The sequence below is a fragment of the Galeopterus variegatus genome, unplaced genomic scaffold (genome assembly GCF_000696425.1).
Source record: "Galeopterus variegatus unplaced genomic scaffold, G_variegatus-3.0.2 Scaffold1955, whole genome shotgun sequence".
NCBI classification, from domain to species: Eukaryota; Metazoa; Chordata; class Mammalia; order Dermoptera; family Cynocephalidae; genus Galeopterus; species Galeopterus variegatus.
In genome coordinates, this window is record NW_007728066.1 from 186,373 (window position 1) to 206,427 (window position 20,055).

Here is a 20,055-nt window from a genome sequence, read left to right on the forward strand (position 1 = left end):
ACTGTGAGCGCACCGGTCATCCCTATATAGGATCCGAACCCGCGCGGGAGCGCTGCTGCGCTCCCAGCGCCGCACTCTCCCGAGTGCGCCATGGGCTCGGCCCACACCAAAGTGTTTTAAAAGTATCATTTGCCAATCCATGTTCGCTGGAGCTAAGAATTGTTTTCCTCATACTGTCATAACTGCTTCCGTCGGCCTAGACCACAACCCAGAACCGTCGGACCCGGCCTGATAGCCTAGGTTCCACGTGCCGCTGTGGCCTAAATACTTCCCTGCTTCCAAGGTTCCTGCTCTTCAGAATACCTCTCGACTCTCCTACGTTACGCGCCCTTACATATGGTTTTGCTCCTTCCACGTGCCTTCCAGCCCAAAGGGTAGTTCCGTGCCCCCAAACTTCGTTCTGTGGCCCCACCTACTTTACGCCTCCTAAATACGTAACTGCCCCCCCAGATAACCTATCCCATTCTCCCTCCCACATTTCGATGTCCTCTCCCACATACCTCGGTGCCCCTTCCGCATACCTCAGGACCCCACGAACTTAGCCCCGTTTCCTTCACACACCAGACCCGCGAGCCCCAAAATCCCCCTCCTAAAGCTCCCAGGCTCTCCATCGTTACTGTGCGTTCCGCCCTCTCTGTCCGAGGCACTGACTTTTCTCCCCGGGACCCAGCCTTCCCGGGCTCTCTCGGCCCGCACATAGGCAGCGCCGTCCAACCCTCTCTCCACTGGGTCGGGGCAGCCGCTCAGCCCGTGCGGCCGGCGCCGCGAGGCTCCCGGTGACCATTAGAGGGCAGGAGCTCTCGGCCAGCGGCGCAGCCAGGCCGCCGCTAGAAGGTGGAGGGGTGGGAAGCTAGGACCCCAGGGCTCTGCAGAGTCCAGGTTTCGTCTTCAAGTGGAAATTTCTTCCCCCGCCCCCTTCTCGGGAGAAAGTCAAGGAGGGAACCCAGGCTGCTGGAAAGTCCGGCTGGGGCGGGGACTGTGGGTTTCGGGGTAAAACTGCGTGTGGAACGGGACAGGGAGCGGTTAGAAGGGTGGGGCTATTCCGGGAAGTGGTGGGGGTAGGGAGTCCAAAACTAGCACCTAGTCCACTCATTATCAAGCCCTCTTATTTCTTCTCAGCCCCGTAGAGTGGGGCTTCAAAGGACTCAGGGAGAGTGGGGAGATGGAGTGGAGGACGTACGGGTGGGCTTCCCGACCTTGCTGTCCAGGACCTTGACCTAGCCCACTTTCTCTGTTCCCTTTTCTCACCTAGCTGTTGCTCTACGCTAAAATTAAAGCCAGGGGGCTCCAGGTCCCAGACTCCCCTACTCCCACCTCCTGGAGCCAGGGAGTGATCGATGAAAGGAGGAGGCCAGATGGAAAACAAACAGGTTGTCAGAGGCAGAGGGCTGAGTGATTGGAGCCCATGTACTCTACCCAGAATGGTTGGGGAGGAGGAGGAAGAGGTAGGAAGTAGGGAAGGGGACAGGAGGCGGAGTTTTGTCACCTGTCACCTGCTCCGGCTGTGCCTAGGGCGGGAGGGGGACCGGTATAAAGCAGCAGGCGCCTGTGCCTGCTGCACTTCACAGGCAGCGCCTGCCTGAGTCTGTCCTAACCCCTCCCCACCCAGTTCACCACCACCATGACACGAGACATCCAGTCCCCTTTCTTCCTGCTGCTGCTACTCCTAGTGCTTACAGGTGAGGGGCACAAGGTGGGGAGGGGGCTACCCTGCTCATGTGGTCTTCCTGGTCTTTCTGTGGGTTTTGCTTCCTGGCAGATGGCACCACCAGAAGCAGAAATTGCAGATGTGGGTGGCCCAGTCTCTTCCAGAATGAAGAAGAAAGGCTAAGGACAGGCTGAGAAGAGGTGGTCCCCAGGAGAGTGGGTGTGAGGGGAAGGTGAATGTCCTGGAGAGAAGGCTGGGAGCAGGGGGGAGGGAGTCAGGAGAGGTAAGTCTTAGGAGTGGAGAAATGGACAGGCCAGGAGCAGAGGTGTGTGGGAAGAGAGAAGGAGGCTGCCAGGAGGCTGCCGGCAGGGAAGGAAGAGGAGGGCCAACCCGGGGGCTGCCTGGTGCTGCCTCAGGTCCTACTTCTCTTGTTGCCAGAGGTTATATTTTCTCCTTGCTCTGATTTGTCTTCCAATCCAATCCTGTGACCTTAACTTCTTACAGCTGCCACCACCCCTAACCCCAGCCAGAGTACAGAAACAAAGACTTCAGCTACTCAAGGCAGCCCAGCCTCCAGCTCCACTGAGAGAAATTCTGTGAGCAAGACTAGCAGTGTACTTCCCACCCTCACTCTAGCCCACTATGTCACCTCGGCCACCAGCCCAGCCCAGGCTGCCACTTCATCTTTGACCACCAGCCCTGCCTCAGGCTCAGCTACCACTCTAGCTCAGGCTGCCACCTCCTCTCTGACCACCAGCCCTGCCACAGACTCGGCCAACACTCCAGCCCAGGCTGTCAACTCATCTCAGACCACCAGTCCTGCCCCAGGCTCAGCCAACACTCCAACTCAGGCTGTCAACTCATCTCAGACCACCAGTCCTGCCTCAGGCTCGGCCACCACTCCAGGTCAGGCTGTCAACTCATCTCAGACCACCAGTCCTGCCCCAGGCTCAGCCACCACTCCAGCCCAGGCTGTCACCTCATCTCTGACCATCAGCCCTGCCCCAGGCTCGGCTACCACTCCAACTCAGGCTGCCACCTCCTCTCTGACCACCAGCCCTGCCACAGACTCAGCCAACACTCCAGCCCAGGCTGTCAACTCATCTCAGACCACCAGTCCTGCCCCAGGCTCAGCTAACACTCCAGCCCAGGCTGCCACCTCCTCTCTGACCACCAGCCCTGCCACAGACTCAGCCAACACTCCAACTCAGGCTGTCAACTCATCTCAGACCACCAGTCCTGCCTCAGGCTCAGCTAACACTCCAGCCCAGGCTGCCACCTCCTCTCTGACAACTAGTCCTGCCACAGGCTCAACCAACATTCCAGCCCAGGCTGTCAACTCATCTCAGACCACCAGCCCTGCCCCAGGCTTGGCCACCACTCCAGCTCAGGCTGTCAACTCATCTCAGACCACCAGCCCTGCCCCAGGCTTGGCCACCACTCCAGCTCAGGCTGTCAACTCCTCTCAGACCACCAGTCCTGCCCCAGGCTCAGCCACCACTCCAGCTCAGGCTGTCAACTCATCTCAGACCACCAGCCCTGCCCCAGGCTTGGCCACCACTCCAGCTCAGGCTGTCAACTCATCTCAGACCACCAGCCCTGCCCCAGGCTTGGCCACCACTCCAGCTCAGGCTGTCACCTCATCTCAGACCAACAGCCCCACCCCAGACTCAGCCAGCACCCTAACCCACAATGTCACCTTGGCCAGCAGTCCAGCTCAGGCTGCTACTTCACCTCTGATCACCAGCCCTGCCCCAAGCTCGGCCACCACTCCAGTCAGCAATGTCACTTCAACCACATCCATGATCTCTGCATCGGGCTCAACTTTTACTCTGGTGCACAATGGCACATCTGCCAAGGCTACCACAACCCCCATCAGCAAGGTTACTCAATCTTCAGTTCCTAGCCACCATTCTGATACTCATACCACCCTTGCCAGCCACAGCACCAGGACTATTGCCAGTAGCACTAACCATAGCACTGTCTTTCCTCCCACCTCCTCCAATCACAGTACTTCTCCCCAGTTGTCTATTAGGGTCTCTTTGTTTTTTTTGTCTTTCCACATTTTGAACCTCCAGTTTAACTCTTCCCTGGAAGATCCCAGGACCAACTACTACCAAGAGCTGCAGAGAAGCATTTCTGAATTGGTGGGTATCTGTGCTTCCTTCACATGCTCTCCTAAAGAAGCTTTTAGAACTGCTTGAACCCTTTGCATTGAGCCTAAGTCCTTTCCCTCTCACCCCAGCTTTTGCAGATTTATAAACAAGAGGATTTTCTAGGCCTCTATAATATCAATTTCAGGTACAGTTGTGAGTGTGGACTCTGTGGGTGGATGGTGGGTGGATTCGTCATGACTGTGGGGAGGTTTTGGTACACTTGTCATTGGGGAAAGTGCTGAGCCAGAAGCTGGGAGCCCATGGCTGAGATGCCCATTTTCCTGTGACCAGGCCAGGATCTGTGGTGGTAGAATCGACTCTGGCCTTCCGAGAGGGTACCATTGATGCCCAGAGTGTGGAGACACAGCTTGTTCAACATGAATCAGAAGCAGCCAGATATAACCTGTCTATCTCAAGAGTCAGTGGTGAGGCTCTTTCCCCAGGTGCAGCCCAGCACCAAGCCAGGGCCACTGTCCTCCAACATCTGGGTTCCTGCCCTTCCCATTGGTGCTACCAGGTGGGGGTTGCCTCCTTTGGGAAACTGCCCTGACCGCTGCTTTTCCCTTTTAGTGAATGCTGTGTCGTTTCCTTCCTCTGCCCAGACTGGGTCTGGGGTACCAGGCTGGGGCATTGCCCTGCTGGTGCTGGTCTGCATTCTGGTTGCACTGGCCATCATCTATCTCATTGCCCTGGTAAGTGCTCAGTCTCTGGCCCTGACCAGAGTCCCCCTGGTGGAAGGAATCCCATGGCCCACCATAACCTCCTGTCTCCCCAGGCTGTGTGTCAGTGCCGCCGAAAGAACTATGCACAACTGGACATCTTTCCAGCCCGGGATGCCTACCATCCTATGAGCGAGTACCCCACCTACCACACCCATGGGCGCTATGTGCCCCCGGGTAGTACCAGTCGTAGCCCCTATGAGGAGGTGAGGATGGGCTCCATAGACTGGGGGAGGCAGAGGCTTTGGCTGGGCAGGGGGTCTAAAAGCGTACTTGGAAAACCCAAAGAGCTTGGATGAAGTGAGGGGTGGCAAAAGGTAAGCAGTGGAGGACCTGGCAAGGATGGGGGTGGAGGTCAGAGGAATTCTGGGGGACGGGCCTGGGAAGGAGACCAGGGAAGAAAGGGGATCTCAAGAGGAGGTGCCCCCACTACCAGCATTCCCTAAAGAGCATTGGCTATCCACCTTCATGGCTGGCAGGCTCTGGCTGAACTGGCGCCATGGAGGTGCTCACTAGGATGCCCAGAGGTAAAGTGGGTAGGGCACTGTGCCCAGGGGGGAGCCCCTTCCTGCAGGAGTCACAAGGAATGAGCATGTGGCTCCCACTCATCTCTTTATAAGAATGGAAAATAGACTGAGAAAGGCTGGGGCGTCCCTGGTGTAGAGAAAGAACTCTCACTAAGCCAAGTGAGCCTGGGTGCTGAAGGGGTTCTTGGGAGCCACACGGAAGAAAGGACCCCTCCTTCTTCCCTCTCTTGGCCTTTCTCTACAGGACCTAGTAAATAATTACTGCAGCCACCTGGGGCTGGAAAGCCACTCCGGGTGGGGGAGGAGAGAGGAGTTTCCTTTTCTTGCCCCCATTTTTTTCCTCCTGGAGACCTCCATCTTCCAGTTTTATACCCACACACACCCACACCCCTCCTCGGGCTGGAGAAGCAGAGAATGGAGGGAGAAAGGGTGGAAGGGGAGGCCAAGGGGACTGGTTAGAGCAAAGAGGAGGGGGTGAAGGGAGCAGAGGGAGGAGCAGTCCTGTTTACAGTCACCTGGCTGCTGGTGGGGCCCGGCAGGTGCTCTCTCTGAATTAACCCTTTGAGAGCTGGCGAGCCCCAGGTGCCATCCAGGAGCTCTAGGAGGTAGCTTCTGCCCCTCACCCTGGATCTCTTTCCCACCCACCCAGGTGTCTGCGGGCAATGGCCTCTCTTACACGAACCCGGCAGTGGCAGCCACTTCTGCTAACTTGTAGGGGCATGTCGCCCACTGAACACCAGCCAGTGCCAGTCCACTTCCCTCAGGTTCTTCATTGCCAGAGTCCTCTCCTCTGTTCTGATCTGGTGAGCTGAGAATTCAGGTGGCCTGCTCAGAGCCTCCCTCAGAGGCCCCACCAATTCCCTTACTCATCTTAGCCTGGTGTAGACATGTGTGTATCCCTGGGAGATATGCCTGGAGCAGTGGTGCAGTGGTGGCTCTCAGGAGGACTGGCCCAGAAGAGATTGGGTGGAACCAGAGCAAGGCTGAATAAAACGTGCCTCCCACTGCGCCAATTTCTGATCCTTCATTTGTGACCTGCGGATAGGAGGGGTGGTCAGAATATGTCTGTGAGGGGCCTGGAAGGGGCCTTTCGGGGGAGGAGTTGGGGAGGAAAGGAGGCAAGAAGGAGCAGGGTCCATTTGAGAAGCAGATATGGGGAAGAGGTGACATTAGGGAGCAGGGGAGGCCCCCAGAACAACTCAGGAGTCACCTCTCCCCCATCCCTGGAGGCACAAGAGGAAGGAGGAAACGAAACCTCAGAGGGCTAGCATGACTCGGCCCTGTCTCGCGCCAGTGGCGCTCCCCTTCCTCAGCGGGGGTTTCACTCCGGCAGGTGCTCTCCTCTCCCCTGGCACGGTGCCCCCAGGCAGCTCTATTCTTAGCTGCCCGAGTGTGAAGGTGTGAAGTAAATCCTTGGGCAGTGATAACGCCACAATCAACAGGCCGCCTGCGATAAGTGAGGGCTGGATCACATCCGGGCGCTGGTGCCAGGCCCGGCCCCCTCCCTGGCCCTCGGCCTCCCCACCCGCCCTGTCTCTGGGGTGGGCTCCTGGCACCCTGGGAATGGGGAAGTGGTTCTGGGCCCACAGCGGTGCCTGCCCCTTTAACCATTGTTCTCCCAGGGCCTGGGCACTGTGTCCCCTGGTGGTCATGGTTGGGGCCTGGGCCTGAACTTGTGTGGACTTGTGTGGCGGGAGGCTCGGACCACCTGGCTTGAGGACCTCCTTCCTTCAGGTGCCCTCCTTCCTTCAATGCTCCCCACCCCCTTCGCTGAACAATAGCAGAGCACCCTAGAATCCTCTGGCTGGCCACACCCAACACAGAAACGAAGAGGAATGGTCATGCTCAGAGAAGGCACAGATGTGCCTGGCATCACAGTTTATTTGTTTATAAACCACGAAAATAACAGCTGTTGCTCTGCACAGGCCTTGCGGTGCCCACTGCAGGGGGACAGCAGAGGGCACCAGAGGCCTGGCCTGGCCCAACCCTGTGGGGACACCCAGCCTTAGCTGGGTCCCTGAGGGAGACTTGGCATGTTGGCACAAGTGCAGGACAGGTAAAGCATGCAGGAGTGAGAAGGGGACATAAGGGGCATGCGGCTGGGGGGTATGGAGACCCAAATAAATAAAGCTGGATGGCAGGTTCCCCTTCCCCTCCCCAGGGAGTGCCTGGACAGTGTCCAGCCAGAAAGCCTGACTGCCCCAAGGCTGTAGTTCAGCATCAGTGGGGCAGGGAACTTGGCAGGGCAAAGGGCAGAGTTGGGGATCATGCCCAGTCTTCCAGGTGCCTTTCCTAATCAGCCTGAGGAGCACAGGACAGGAATAGGGAAGGGGCTCTCCCCATGACTTGGGTAGGATGCCAAGGTCAGGGAATGGAGCAGACTTGCTGGGGTGGGGGCGGCGCTGGGCTAGCAGGCAGTGGAGAGAATGGGAGAAATCCAGAGAGCCCCTTGGTAAAGAGAAAGCCCTGGGAAGACACGGACTTAGGGTAAGGGGCAGGGCCACATGGTAGAAAGAGTTTGGGGAGAAGCTGCCAGGGGTAACAACCCGGCACCAGGAGGCTTGGGGGGCTGGGATTCAGGAGGACCCCTGTTCTGAAGGAGGGGCCTGGGAGGGTCAGTCCAGCTTGGCAAAGCCCCCAATGGTGACCTTCCTCTCAGGCTTAGTGCCCACGGGCTCCTGCAGCTGTACTGCGCCACCCCCAATGAAGCAAAAGGCAGGGCACACAGGCCCTGAGCAGTCCAAGGGGCACTCCAGGAGCCCACGGAAGGACACCGCATCCAGGAAGGAAACCCTGCCCCGCTCGTAGTCCAGGCAGATGCCCAGGCGGGGTGGCAGGGGCACCGTGCAGCTGGCTGCTGGGCCATCCCTCCCTGTCAGCCCTGCACTTGAGCTCGCGCCGGACCCCAGCAGGATCTTGCCCATGCCGATGGTTAGAAAAGCGAAGGGTGGTGACGCCTCCATGGTGGCATCCTCGGCACCACTGTCGTGCCCGCTGTCCGGGTCATACCTGCAGGAGTGGGCGTCAGGTAGGAGGATGTTGGGGAGTGGAGTAAGGGGGGGGTAGGCTACCAGAGGGTAGAGGTGTTGGGAGGATGGAATGTCGCGGAGCAAGAGGTTGAAGAGATGGATTTTGGGTACTGAGGAGAAAACATGTTGAAGAGGCGGGTTAGAGTACAGGGCTGAGGGCTTGGTGTGATGGGAAAGGGTACTGACAGGAAAGCACAGTAGCAAGAGAGGCATCGGGAGAAAAGAAAGCCAGGTGTTGGTAAAGCACACTGAAGAAACGCAGCGCTTATTGATAGGAAGGTGTGGAGAAAAATGGCGTTAGGGAAATCATGCTGGGGAGAGGGTTTTGAGGGCTAGAGGATGTCAGAAGACTGAGGGGTTGGGGACTAAGACAGCAGGGAGAAGGGAGAAAAGATGTTGGGAAGGCGGGGGGTTGGGAGAGAGATGAAGGATGTTAGAGGGATGCGGGGCTGGGGGATGATGGGGTTTGGGAGAGAATCGGTGTTGGGGAGGGAGCATTTTGAAGAAATGGGGTGTTGGGGATAGAGTGCTCGGGAGAAGGGGTTCAGGGAGAAACGCATGTGTGGGAGGGTGTTAAACAGGATGTTGGGGAGAAGGTTGTGGAGATGGGATGTTTAAGGGAAGAATTTCAGGATGTTGTAAAAAGATGTGGGTGAAGGAGGTCTTGGAGAGAAAAGGTTTTGTGGAGAAAGGATGTTGGAAGTGGCGTATTAGAGAGAAAGGACGCGGAAGCTTGGAGAGATGGTGTATTGGTCCTGAGTGATGGAAGAAAGGATGTGCAGATGGCTCCCTCTTCTCTCTTCCCTTTCCCTGATCACACCCCCTAAAAATCAATCCTCAGAAACCCTTTGGCTGAGCCCACTTCTCTCCGGGCCACAGGCCTCCCAACCTGGCTTCCGTGCTCCTGCTGCTTCCTCCTAATCCCTCTCCAGCCCCATCCCAGCAAGTCTGCATTCCCTTTGCCACCCCTGCTCTGCCCCCAGCTCCCACCCAAGGCCCCCATACCCCATCCGTTCCAGAGGGGCCTGACCTGGGGCTGATCACATCAGGGGCACCCTGGAAGCTTTCCTGAAGCTTGCTCTCCAGCCCGACGCCCACCTTCACCAAGTAGGAGGCTGGGTCTATGGCGCAGGCCCAGTAGCTGCGGCCCTGGGTCACAGCCACATCACCCAGGACCACGTCCACACTCAGGTGGCAGCCAGTCAGCAGCCGGTCAGCAGCCAGCAGGAGGGGAAGCCCTGGAATACTCCGTACTGCTCGCTGGTCCTTGCTGATGGCCAGCCGCTCCCGGCTTGCACCCCAGCGGCCATCAAGGAAGAAGTGCAGGACTGGAGTGGAGAGGGATGAGATGGAAGGAAGGACTTCAGGGACAAACACTGACACTGGGGACTGGGAGGCGTTAGCAGAAGACACTGGGAGATTTCAGAACAGGGAACAAGGTGCCGAAGGGTTTAGTCATCAGGAACAGGGGGCTCAGAGGAACAGGGCCTGGGGAACTGGAATGGGGGGCATAAGGAAAAAAGAAGGGGCATCCCAAATAGGCATGGGACCCCAGGAAGAGTTTTAGTGGGCACAGAAACCAGTGTCCCAGACCTGGTTGACTGACAATACTTCCTCTGACCCCTTTCCTATGGCCTGCCTATGGACAATCCCCTCTGTTTTTCTGTTCCACCTGGTGACATTCCCACCATCTATGTATACCTTCCAGCCCACACTCTGATGCTCACACCTGGCCCTTACACCCAGCCCCTAAGTCTTATGCCCCTCTCATGCCCATACCCCAGGGTCCAAACTATTTTCTAGAGAGTCACTTTATTAACATTTCTTGTGTCCCAACTGTGAGCTGGAAATTGTGCCAAGACTTTACATGTATCCTCTCACAACAGTTTAATTCTCACAACAACCCTAAGAGGTAAGTATTATTATCATCTCTATAGAATAGGATTCTAAAGTTCGGAGAGGGTGAAAAACTTGTCCAAAGCCACACAGGTGGCAAGAGGCAGAGCTGGGATTTGAATTCATGTAGTCTAGCTCCAGAGCTAGTGCGTGTGACCCACTATATTAAATGGCCTCTCCATTGTCTACCCAGAACCAGCTGTTTGCACCTTCTGCACAAGCACCTGTGTCGTGCCTTTTGCACGACTGCCTGTGCCTGCCACACAGTGCCCACCTGCCTCCTCACTCACCAGGGGCTGGGGGCGTGTGTAGGTGCACATCTTCACTGTACTCGCCATAGCCAGCCTTGTTGCAGCCACGGACACGCAGCACATACACAGAGCCTGTGTCAGGGTTGTCGAGCAGGGCACTGGTGCCCCTCACCTCCTCCCGCCGCTGCCAGCGGGTGGGGCCCGGCTGGGCAGGCACATCTGTGCGTCGGAACTCAATGGTGTAGTGCCAGGCAGGTGGTGAGTGGGGGGGCAGCCGCCAGCACAGGAAGATCTGATCGTAGGCAAAGGTGCGCTGGGTATCAATGACAGGAGCTTCAGGCACTGTTGAAAGAGACAGCAGGGGTCAGTCAGGGCCTGGCCATTGGCTTGGCATGGAGGGCAGGGACAGGCAGGAAAAGGGAAAGCAGCGGGAGCCGGGGGGTGAGTGTGGGTGAGAGGGAACTGGGGAAAAGACCTATTTGGGCACTGGGCACAGGATGGGCAAGGCAGGGCCCAAGGGAGAAGGAGAGGCAGGAGAGTGCTGGGCAGGGAGTCAGGAGGCCTGTCTTCTAATCCTGGTTTGCTACTACCTCACTTTGGCTTGAGATAAGTCATGTCCCCTTTCTGGGCCTCAGTTTCATCCTCTGTCACATGAGGGTATTGGACCTGATAAATTCTGTGGGCCCTTCCAGCTTAGACATTCTGTGAGTAAAGAGGAGCCCCATGGAGGCTGGCTGGTTAGCTCAGTTGGTTAGACCATAGTGCGAATAACACCAAGGTCTAGGGTTCAATCCCTGTACCAGCCAGCTGCCAAAAAAAAAAAAAGAGAAGCCCTAGGGAGAAGGCCACTGGAACCCAGGCAAGAGGGCACTGAGCAGGAAGGAGGGCGGGCAGGATTGGGAGGCAGATGCAAGAGTCAGCAAGGTAGAAAATGGGGAGACAACAGAGGGAAAGCAGAAACTTGATGGCAGGGAGTAGAGGTCAAAGGGAAGGGAATGAAAGTCCAGAGGGCAGGGGTTACAAGGACAAAAGATCAGAAAGGCCAGAATCAGGCAAGAGCCTAAAGAAGGCAGAAGAGACAGAGGGCATTGGTCAAGTGCGAGGGCCAAGAAGTTGGGTTCAAGCAGGGAAGAAAAGGAAGGAATGAGTGGGTGGCCGAGCTGTGTGGAAGCGGCGGGGTGGGGAAGGGTGGCCCGGCAGGGGGCAGGGCCCCCAGGGCAGGACCGCTGACTTGCCTGGGGTGCTCCGGAGCAGAGTCCGCGGTGGCCACAGCCTACAAACAAAGAGAGGGAGAAGCAGCGCTGAGCGCGGTAGGACGGTGTGGCAGGGTGGGCTGGGTGGGAGGAGTGGCTGGCCAGGCCGGGCAGGAGGCCGCGGAGGTCCCGGGTGGGCACTGCCCCCCGGGCCCGCTGCTGGGGAGGAAGGGAAGAAGGCTCTGTTTGGGCATGGGGCCTGGCCATCTCCTTACCTCTCAGGAAGTTAAGCTCTGTCAGCAGCTTCATTTCACGCCCCACGTCCAGCTGGCAATGGCGGAAGGAGGAGCTGGCAGCTGGTCGGAATGTCTGGAGGGCCTGAGTAGCTCGGGTAATCCTGGGATGGGAACAGGAAAGGGTCAGGCACCTCCATCTGGGCAACCACCTTCCCCTTGATTCTGCCTTGCCTGCCCGTACAGCCTTGGCATCTGCTTTGGGTCTCTTCCTCACCCCTTGGGTCAAACCAGGATCAGTTTGGCTTCATGAAAATCCTCAAGGCCCCAGCTCTCTGCCTGACATTACCCTAGACATTATTTTAGATGTTGGCTAACATAATCTTAGATGTTGTCCCTTCCCCCTAGAAACCAGTGCCTCTGTGCCATGTCCTGAGTACCTGCTGTGCAGCTGCTTGGCTGCTTGCACAAAGCAAGGCTGGTCTGTTTCCTTAAGTACTTCCTGGGCATAGCCCACTAGACCTGAGCCATCGAGCAGGCTCCGGTGCTCCTGGATCTGGGTGCTGAGACGGGCCAGCCGCTCCTGCTGACATTCTTCAATGGCCTGAAGGAGCGATGTCCGCTTCTCCTCCAGTACAGCTCCCAGCCCCCGCACCAACTGTGACACCTCCTCCTTGGCCTGCTGACCACTCACCTGCCCAGAGAGCAACACCCAAAGGACGCATGACCTACTGTCTTCCTCTCAGAGGCAGTACCTGTGCCAGCCCCCTGGGACACCACACCATGACTAGGATCACAAAGCACATGGGGAAATCCTACCTACCCATTCCAACAGGGCCAGGCTCATGGCCGCAAAGGCACCTGCACCCCCAGATGGGCTCAACTCCTGACCATTGTGCTAACCTTCCTGGATGCCTGTTATAATCCTGGCCCCTTAAGGACTCACCCAAACAAAAGAGGCCACGGCTGCACTAACATCCACTTGGACTGCACTAACTAATGTCCACTGGCATCTATGCCACCCTTATTTGTCCATCCCCATGTTAGCTGGTTCAAACAAGCTGGCAGAAGGTATCAGCCATCACCCCACCCTAGCTCCAGGGATGTGTGCCATCCTCAGTAGGTAACTAAGCTATATCCCCAAGGCTTTTCAAGTTCTCTCTGTCCTGAGCTATAGCCACCCCACCCCCACTTCAGCTCCAAGTACAGCCTGGCCTGGGGCACTGGTATTCCTGCCAACCTGGTTTAACCAGAACCTTGACACACCTCACGGGCTTCCTGAGCTTGCAACAAGGTGATTGGGCCAGGCCCACCCACACCCCCATCCTGCCCCCACTCCCAGACAGGGCCCAGGGCCCACCTCCATGCCCTCCCTCACCTCTGTGTGCCTCACGGTCTCCTCCAGCTCACAGATCTGGGTCTGTACAGTGTCCTGGTTTCCCAAGATGTATGTCAGGCTCTTTGTCAGCTTGTCCTAAGGGGGAAGAAAGAGGTGGGCATCACACCCGGCTCTGCAGAAGCCAGCAGTTAGGAGGAGGTGCAAGAGGGTGTGAGTGTGAGTTAGTACTGGGTTGAGTGGGGAGGGGTCCGCACCTTGAGGGCCTGGTAGGCGCTGAGTACTGGTGTGATCTTATGCCCACTGTGGGTGCGTCTCACCCGGCAGAGTTGGCATACCAGCCGTTGACACGTCTTGCAGTAGTGGGTCACCTCTTCCTTGTGGTCTGGGCACATCAGACCCTAGGGACACAAAGAGCAGTGAGATAGTCAGCCTATGGTGTGTATCAGGGTGCTGACCCACCAGTAGAGCAGTTCAGTGTCCTCCCTCTGCAAGCTGCATAGGAGTGGAAGGGAGAGCAGCTGGTGGTGCTCCACAGAGCCACCTGGTGGTACACACTGGCATCAAAGAGAGCCTTTCCTGCAGCCTCCAGGCAATGCCGATTTTACCAGCTTTGCTCCTCCCTTCATCTACCTTACTGGGATGTGTGGTAATAACAATAATAATGATTATAATTAATGTTAGCCTTGAGGTTAATAATTGACTTTGGCCGTCTTGTTCACTGCTGTGTCTCTAACGCCTAGAACAGCACCATGCACACAGGTGCCTGATAAATATTTGTTCAATGAATTAATGCATATAGGGCCGAGCCCGTGGCGCACTCGGGAGAGTGCAGCGCTGGGAGCGCAGCAGCGCTCCCGCCGCAGGTTCGGATCCTATATAGGGATGACTGGTGCGCTCACAGTGCTCACTGGCTGAGCGCGGTGCGGCCGGTCTCAAAAAAGGACAAAAAAAAAAAAAAAGAATTAATGCATATAGACCTTTGCACTGTACAGATAATACTTTTTAGTGAACAAACATTATCTCATGTGATCCTCTCTACAATCCTGCAGGAATGGATACTGCAGATAACTATCATCCCCATGCAGCAGATGAGATGGAGGCACCCAAACATGTTGAATGATTTGTCCAATGACTTTGTTAGAGAAAGGAGCTTGGCAGTGGTAAACCCCTCCCCCCTCCTTTTGGGAGCCCACAATGCCAGACACCCCCACCCACCCAGCACCACCATGTCCCTCCCTCTGTAGGCCTTGCAAGAGCTGGCTCACCTTGGGGCGGAAGGAGAGGGTGGGCAGGGTGGGCTCATGCTGGGCCTTCTGGGTACCCCAGGGGTGGAAGAGCTTGAAGCACTCATTGCAGAAGGTGGCACGGCACTCTGTGCAGCCCTTGGTGGCCTCTAGTGGAGGGGGCTTGCACAGCTGGCATAGGATGGCGCCTCCCACACTCACACTCTGGCGGTACCTCTCTACCACACGCTCCAGGGTCAGGTTCCGGAAAAGCCCTGCCAGGCCCCGCTCTCCCAGCTCCACATCACCCTGGCAGGCTGGGCATGGGAACATGATCACCTGGGGGTGCAAAGCACCTCGCTTCCGCCCGGGGTATGTCCCAAAGCCTGTGGATGGACCAGGGAGGTAGAAGAGGTGAGTTACAGCTGGCTGGGGGTGGAGAAAGTCTGTTCAATTAAAAAATTAGATTTTTATTGTAACAGAACTCAGCTCTTATTAGAGCCAGAATGAGCCATATCTCCACCCCGAGAAAGACAGACAGATGCCCCTGACCAGTGATAGACCCCTTCCATCTTCCTGATGGACAGCAAAGCATTCTCACCCCCACCCGACAGGTCCCAGCCCCACCTGACTTAAGCAGTCGGTCCAAGCGGTCTGGCTTGGGGAGAGTTCTGCGGGAGAGGCGGGGGCTGCGGGTGGAAGGGGTGGAGGCAGGAGAGGTGGGCTCAGAGCTGGGGTCCCCGCCATGGCCTATGTAGCCCTGCTGGCCCAACACCTCCCGGGCACAGGCCTGGCACACGTTGTGGGTACAGGGCAGCACCAGTGGCTGCTTGTACATCTCTTGGCACACTGGGCACAGCAGTTCCTTCTCCATGTTCTTCATGCTTGTCTGTGGAGGGACCGGGAGGCTGGGTCAGACCTGGGACACCTAAGCATATCTCAGCAGGACCCTAGGCTGCCCTTAGAGATCCCAGAGGTCTCAGAAAGAGGCAAGACAAGCTACTTAACGGCTTTTCCCCAACCCCTGCCTTGGTATGGTTCACAGACCTTTCCCTTGCCTCTTTCCCTCCTGCAGAACCAAAGGCCCACAGAGGAGGGATGGTTGGAGCTCATGCCTCCCGCAGCCTCAAACCCCACCCTCATCACTCTGGCTGCAGCAGCCTCAGCCGGCAGCCCCCCTCACTTGCCTCCATCTCCTCATCTCTGGGCCTCCTGCTCTGGGCATTTCTCTCAAGGACACCGCCCATTCCGCCTCCCGGTGCGACCCCCGCCCCCTTCTCTAGCACCCCTATTTCCACGCGTGACTCCTCCCCATTGCCAGGCGCCGCTTGCTCTCCATCCTCCTGCCCTCCCTATCCGTCCTTATGCAGCGGCTCCGGTCTGCGGCCGCCCTAACCTCCATTCCCCCTCCTTCACTTTCCCATCCATCTCCTCCAGTCCCCCATACCAATCCATTCTCCTTCGCCCCCCACCATTCGGCCCTCCCTCCTCCTCCCCCAGCGCGCAACCGAGTCAGCGGCAACCCCTTCCCCAAGCTAGGGGGGGAAATAAGCGCCCCGCCTATTCGCCCCCTCCCCACCGGAAGTACTCCTCCCCTTTTTGGTGGCGGGGGTCTTCAGGCTATGCCCCACCCCCACACCTCACCTTCGGCCCTCTCTTCGCAGCCATCCCGGTCAGGGGCGCAGCTGACACAAAGGAGGGAGGGACAGCGAGGGAGGGGGAAGGAAGTGGTGGTGGGGGAGCAGGGTTGGCACCGCCCCTGGGAGAGCCGGGTACGGGTTGCCATGACAACCGCAGGCTCGCAGGCAGACCTGAGTGGGGGTGCGGCGGGGTGGGGTCTCGAGGAGGGGTCCAAATTGGGAACTGCACCCTGAGGAGGCTCCTTCAATACCCCACCTGTCCTCGGTTTTCCTGAAGATATCCAAGCTCACACATGCCCCCTCATTGCATAGCGCCTTTCCCCAGAAGCCCCAGCTCTGGTGCACTGCTGGCGGCTACCCCAGCCCACCCGCTGCGTCTGGGCAGCTCCTTGCTTCTCACACCCCAGCAGACGGACGCCTTCACGACACTCACCTCCAGGCTGCCCCTGGGATTGCTCTCTCATACCTGCATCCCGACCTCCCCAGTCATTTCTTCCATCACCATCACTAGCCCCCTGTCTACATCCCAGCATCTTCCTGAATCCCCACTTGTTCAAGGTCCCGCCTTACCCCGGACCTCTATATGCCCCCTCCCCTTCCCCTCGACCCCTCCTTAACTCACACTGATGCGAACCAATGCATCCATGATGGAAGTGAAGGTCTGCATATCCTCACCCTCAGCCATGGCCCTACCGTGCCCGCCCGCCCCCGGGTGCCCGATCCCGGCTGCGGCTGCGAGCCCCGGGCTTAAAGCTGGAGCCCGGTGGGGGTGTGGGTAGGGGTGGGGGAGAGGTGTCACTGCGCATGCTCCAGGGACCAGCTTGGAACAGCGCCGGTCCGGGTAGAGGGTGGGAAATAGTTCTCTCCACGTGGTTCTCAAGATGCGGTCGGGGGGTTGGGTAACACGGAAGGGTATTTGAGAGGGGAGCCGTTTCTTCTATACGCATTCTTCATTGGCTCCTAATCTTACTCTTATAAAGTGGGAGGTTAGTTTCAGAGGAAGATGGGCTCCAGGTTGGGAGCACTACATTTTGGGTTGGGCAATAGTCCACAAGAGATATTGAGGCAATGGTCGTGGGGCAGGGAGGTTTGAGGAACACGCACTGGCAATGACATAAATGGCAAAGAAGACAGGTGAGCTAGAGGCTATAGGCCATGGACCTAATGACTTGAAGAGATAAGTGCAGTTTGTTCTGAGAGGCATACTGTGCGGGGTGTGCGGTGCTGGGGACCAGGGCGGTGGCTGAGGATGCTCTTTGACGCACTATTTCCTCCCTTCCGGTAGAGGGCGCTGCGTCCAGGCGCCGGGAGGGAGAAATAGGAAGACTTAGGGTGAAGCAAGTCCACCTTGGGCGTTGACGCATGCGTACAGCTTACCACACCTGGTTCGGCTCCCCTCTTTCTTGGCCTGAGGCGCCGGTTGGACCCACGGGCGGGGCGTGATGGGTAACGGGACTGGTGGGGTCCCGCGGGTGGGCTAGCGGGGGTCGGAATTGGGGCGGGCCAGCCTTCCTGATTCTCTCCCGGCTGAGCTGACGTGTCCCGGGTTCTAAAGAGCGGGCATTTCCACAAGAGTGGAGGATTCGGGGCGTCCGGGCTGAGAAATTCCTGGGGGTCTCCGCAAAGTGTGGGGAGTTGGGGAGTGTGCTGCGGTCCCTGGAGTGCTTGGAAGTGGTCGGGCCACTGAGCTTCAGGGCTGGCCGAATCTGCCTACGACTCCTGGAGGGAGGGCCGAGTCTGACTCTCCGTCCCTTCTCTCATTCCCTCCAGTGGTGGGTACGGGCACTTCGCTGGCGCTTTCCTCCCTCCTGTCCCTGCTGCTCTTCGCTGGGATGCAGATGTACAGTCGCCAGCTGGCCTCCACCGAGTGGCTCACCATCCAGGGGGGCCTGCTGGGCTCCGGCCTTTTCGTCTTTTCCCTCACTGTATCCTCCCTGCGGTGGAAGGGGGAGGGGTGTTCAATGGCAGGAAGGGTGGAGGGCCACGTAGGCTTGTGACCTTCCCCTTATCCACACAGCTCTGCCCCCGTTGCACACCCTACTCCTTAACTCCCTCAACCCAGGCCTTCAATAATCTGGAGAATCTTGTCTTTGGCAAAGGATTCCAAGCAAAGATCTTCCCTGAGAGTGAGTGAAAATTGGGGCTTGAGTATTTGAACCCTTTCTTATCTGACCTCCCCCAAACATGATGCTATATTTTCAGGTGCTTAGATGGTAAAGGTTGTTAAGGAGAAATATGTTTACTAAAACTGTCTGAAGACAGATGACACTTTTGGATCCAGATCTTATTTAGATCCTAGAATTGGATCTAAATAAGATCCAGTTGTCATGGCAACCCGTGCCCGGCTCTCCCAGGGGCGGTGCCAAACCTGGAAGAGAAGGCCTCTGAAAGCAAGAAAGCAAGAAACTCTGTTACCTACTGGTCAGCTTCCAGGGAAGGTTTGAGGGGAAACAGCCAAGTTTGGACTGATGTTTTTCGTCCACCCACCAGGAGATGTTCTTTGTCTCCATCAGAAGAAAAAGCACGACCAAGTTCACCAAGTGGTTCTGATGTGAAATTGACCCAATATTAGTGCATTCTATTTATTTAAGAAGATTGTGAAGAACCTAAATATTAGATACACCAAATTTTATGGCAGCAGAAATCCTGACCAAATTAGAATAACTATTAGGTTATATACTGTTTGGAATAATCCTTGTTAAATTGCTCATGTAACTGAGAATTGATGATTTAGCTATTTATGGAGAATTAAGTTCATAAAGCAAATTAGGCATCAAGGCCAGATCACCTAAGGAATGCCACATGCTCAGAAATTCACAGCAGATGCAATCTCATGTGAAACCTTAATCTGGTAAAACAAAGATCTGTCTCTGTTGCTCTCTTCTCTCCCTCCCCCTAGGTCTTGCTCTCTCTGCCTGCCCCTGTTGCAGGCTTCCAGAGCTCTTTCCATCCAGTAGCCCCAGCACTTCTCCCTGTTAGATTTTGTTTCCCTGTGTATTGTCTTCATGTTCTTCTGAAAGAAACCATTGTTGTGGGGCAAAGTTCTGGGCCCTCTTTGCCTTCCCTGCCCTCCCCAGCTGGGCAGGTGGGTCCCTGTTTGCCCTTGCTTTCTGCCCTCCCACCTTCTCTCCTGTCCTATTCCAGATATCATAGGAGCGAGGACCTGTGTCCAAGGAGCGAGGCCCTCAACTTTCACTACTGGCCAGCCAGCTTAAAGAATTGATTCTCATTGGCTGGCATCTGTTGGAAAGGCCTTTACCCCTTTCACAAATGGGAGAAAGCCTTGCCCTTCAGGCTCTGCTATCACCTTTCCTTTACCTCTTTATGAGAGGAAAGACTGGATAGGGAAGTTAAGTGAGATTTGGGACAGAGCTGGTAAAAAGTGTGTATCTCCTATCTCAATTTCCTGGCCATCATTAAGGCCATTTGGAAGGGTATTCAAGATTCAGAGGGTCCGAAATTTCTCCTAGACCGCACATATGAATTCCTGGTATTTGCATTCTGACCACTGCCCTTCTTGCCTCCCTAGTTCTCCTCTGTCTCCTGTTGGCTCTGTTTGCATCTGGCCTCATCCACCGAGTGTGTGTCACCACCTGGTATGTGCCTGACAACTGGGAAAGGGGTGCAGTGTCCTGTCCTTTGGCACCAGATCCATCTGTGATGGTGCTAGACCTTTTCCCCCCACACCTACCTCTCCCTCTGTTTTCCCTCCTCTGCCCTTCCCCGTTTTTCTAAACCTGAGCCTGGATTCTTTCCCTGATGCTCGTGTCTGCCCTACGAGACACCAGGCTGGCAGCATGCCCACTGATGCCATGACTTTCTTTCTGTCTTCACCCTGTAGCTTTATCTTCTCCATGGTTGGTCTGTACTACATCAACAAGATCTCCTCCACTCTGTACCAGGCAACAGCTCCAGTGCTCACACCAGCCAAAGTCACGGGCAAGGGCAAGAAGAGAAACTAACCCAGAATGTCCAATAAAGTCGATTCTTTGTAGCTCTGTGAGCTGTGATATGTTGTGGGTCTCATCTGCCAATGTCTGCTTGGGTGTGCAGCATGTTAAGACAGTTGGGGCCCTATTTGTTTCAGACCTTGGAGATGGTGAGGCTCTCCTTCCTCCAAGGTTCATTTTTACCAAATATTTATTGAGTGGCATATACTATTGTGAGAAAAGCACATGGAAGAAAAGTGCATGAATGATAT

The 20,055-nt window shown here is 56.5% G+C and overlaps 3 protein-coding genes across 6 annotated transcripts; 2 read left to right on the forward strand and 1 right to left on the reverse strand.

Moving 5' to 3' along the window:
• The first annotated feature begins 1,190 nt into the window (after positions 1-1,190).
• Positions 1,191-6,063, forward strand: MUC1 (mucin 1, cell surface associated). Its single transcript, XM_008579786.1, has 9 exons — positions 1,191-1,370; positions 1,610-1,693; positions 2,179-2,244; positions 3,673-3,795; positions 3,894-3,949; positions 4,096-4,229; positions 4,375-4,496; positions 4,580-4,729; positions 5,700-6,063. Exons 1-9 carry the CDS (start codon positions 1,338-1,340, stop codon positions 5,763-5,765), a joined length of 834 nt encoding a protein of 277 aa, XP_008578008.1. The 5' UTR covers positions 1,191-1,337; the 3' UTR covers positions 5,766-6,063.
• Positions 6,064-6,894: 831 nt separating this feature from the next.
• Positions 6,895-15,936, reverse strand: TRIM46 (tripartite motif containing 46). 2 transcript variants are annotated; one of them, XM_008579787.1, is made up of 10 exons: positions 15,859-15,936; positions 14,842-15,103; positions 14,257-14,600; positions 13,246-13,389; positions 13,031-13,126; positions 12,093-12,346; positions 11,695-11,816; positions 10,266-10,568; positions 9,110-9,407; positions 6,895-8,059 (listed from the first exon to the last, which is right to left on the reverse strand). In XM_008579787.1, exons 1-10 carry the CDS (start codon positions 15,880-15,882, stop codon positions 7,666-7,668), a joined length of 2,241 nt encoding a protein of 746 aa, XP_008578009.1. In that variant the 5' UTR covers positions 15,883-15,936; the 3' UTR covers positions 6,895-7,665. The 2 variants fall into 2 exon arrangements, with proteins under 2 accessions (XP_008578009.1, XP_008578010.1); XM_008579788.1 differs by lacking the exon at positions 9,110-9,407 and having other exon boundaries at positions 7,901-8,059.
• Positions 15,937-16,786: 850 nt separating this feature from the next.
• Positions 16,787-19,848, forward strand: KRTCAP2 (keratinocyte associated protein 2). Of its 3 annotated transcripts, none has more exons than XM_008579789.1 (5): positions 16,787-16,988; positions 17,625-17,779; positions 17,917-17,980; positions 19,384-19,450; positions 19,696-19,848. In XM_008579789.1, exons 1-5 carry the CDS (start codon positions 16,973-16,975, stop codon positions 19,814-19,816), a joined length of 423 nt encoding a protein of 140 aa, XP_008578011.1. In that variant the 5' UTR covers positions 16,787-16,972; the 3' UTR covers positions 19,817-19,848. The 3 variants fall into 3 exon arrangements, with proteins under 3 accessions (XP_008578011.1, XP_008578013.1, XP_008578012.1); XM_008579791.1 differs by lacking the exon at positions 16,787-16,988 and adding an exon at positions 17,187-17,239; XM_008579790.1 differs by lacking the exon at positions 16,787-16,988 and adding an exon at positions 17,193-17,300.
• Positions 19,849-20,055: the final 207 nt, after the last annotated feature.

What these genes read in the sequence shown, in the direction of transcription:
- MUC1 (XM_008579786.1), top strand. Translation starts at nt 1,338, where the DNA reads ATGAAAGGAGGAGGCCAGATGGAAAACAAACAG. An exon ending in GCTCCACTGAGAGAAATTCT is followed by an intron (nt 2,245 to 3,672) that starts GTGAGCAAGACT and finishes ACTTCTCCCCAG; the next exon opens with TTGTCTATTAGGGTCTCTTT. An exon ending in CTCTATAATATCAATTTCAG is followed by an intron (nt 3,950 to 4,095) that starts GTACAGTTGTGA and finishes TCCTGTGACCAG; the next exon opens with GCCAGGATCTGTGGTGGTAG.
- TRIM46 (XM_008579787.1), bottom strand. Translation starts at nt 15,882, where the DNA reads ATGGCTGCGAAGAGAGGGCCGAAG. An exon ending in GGACCGACTGCTTAAGTCAG is followed by an intron (nt 14,601 to 14,841) that starts GTGGGGCTGGGA and finishes GTCCATCCACAG; the next exon opens with GCTTTGGGACATACCCCGGG. An exon ending in AGACCGTGAGGCACACAGAG is followed by an intron (nt 12,347 to 13,030) that starts GTGAGGGAGGGC and finishes CTCTCTGGGCAG; the next exon opens with GTGAGTGGTCAGCAGGCCAA.
- KRTCAP2 (XM_008579789.1), top strand. An exon ending in TTTTCGTCTTTTCCCTCACT is followed by an intron (nt 17,780 to 17,916) that starts GTATCCTCCCTG and finishes CCCTCAACCCAG; the next exon opens with GCCTTCAATAATCTGGAGAA. An exon ending in AGCAAAGATCTTCCCTGAGA is followed by an intron (nt 17,981 to 19,383) that starts GTGAGTGAAAAT and finishes TTGCCTCCCTAG; the next exon opens with TTCTCCTCTGTCTCCTGTTG.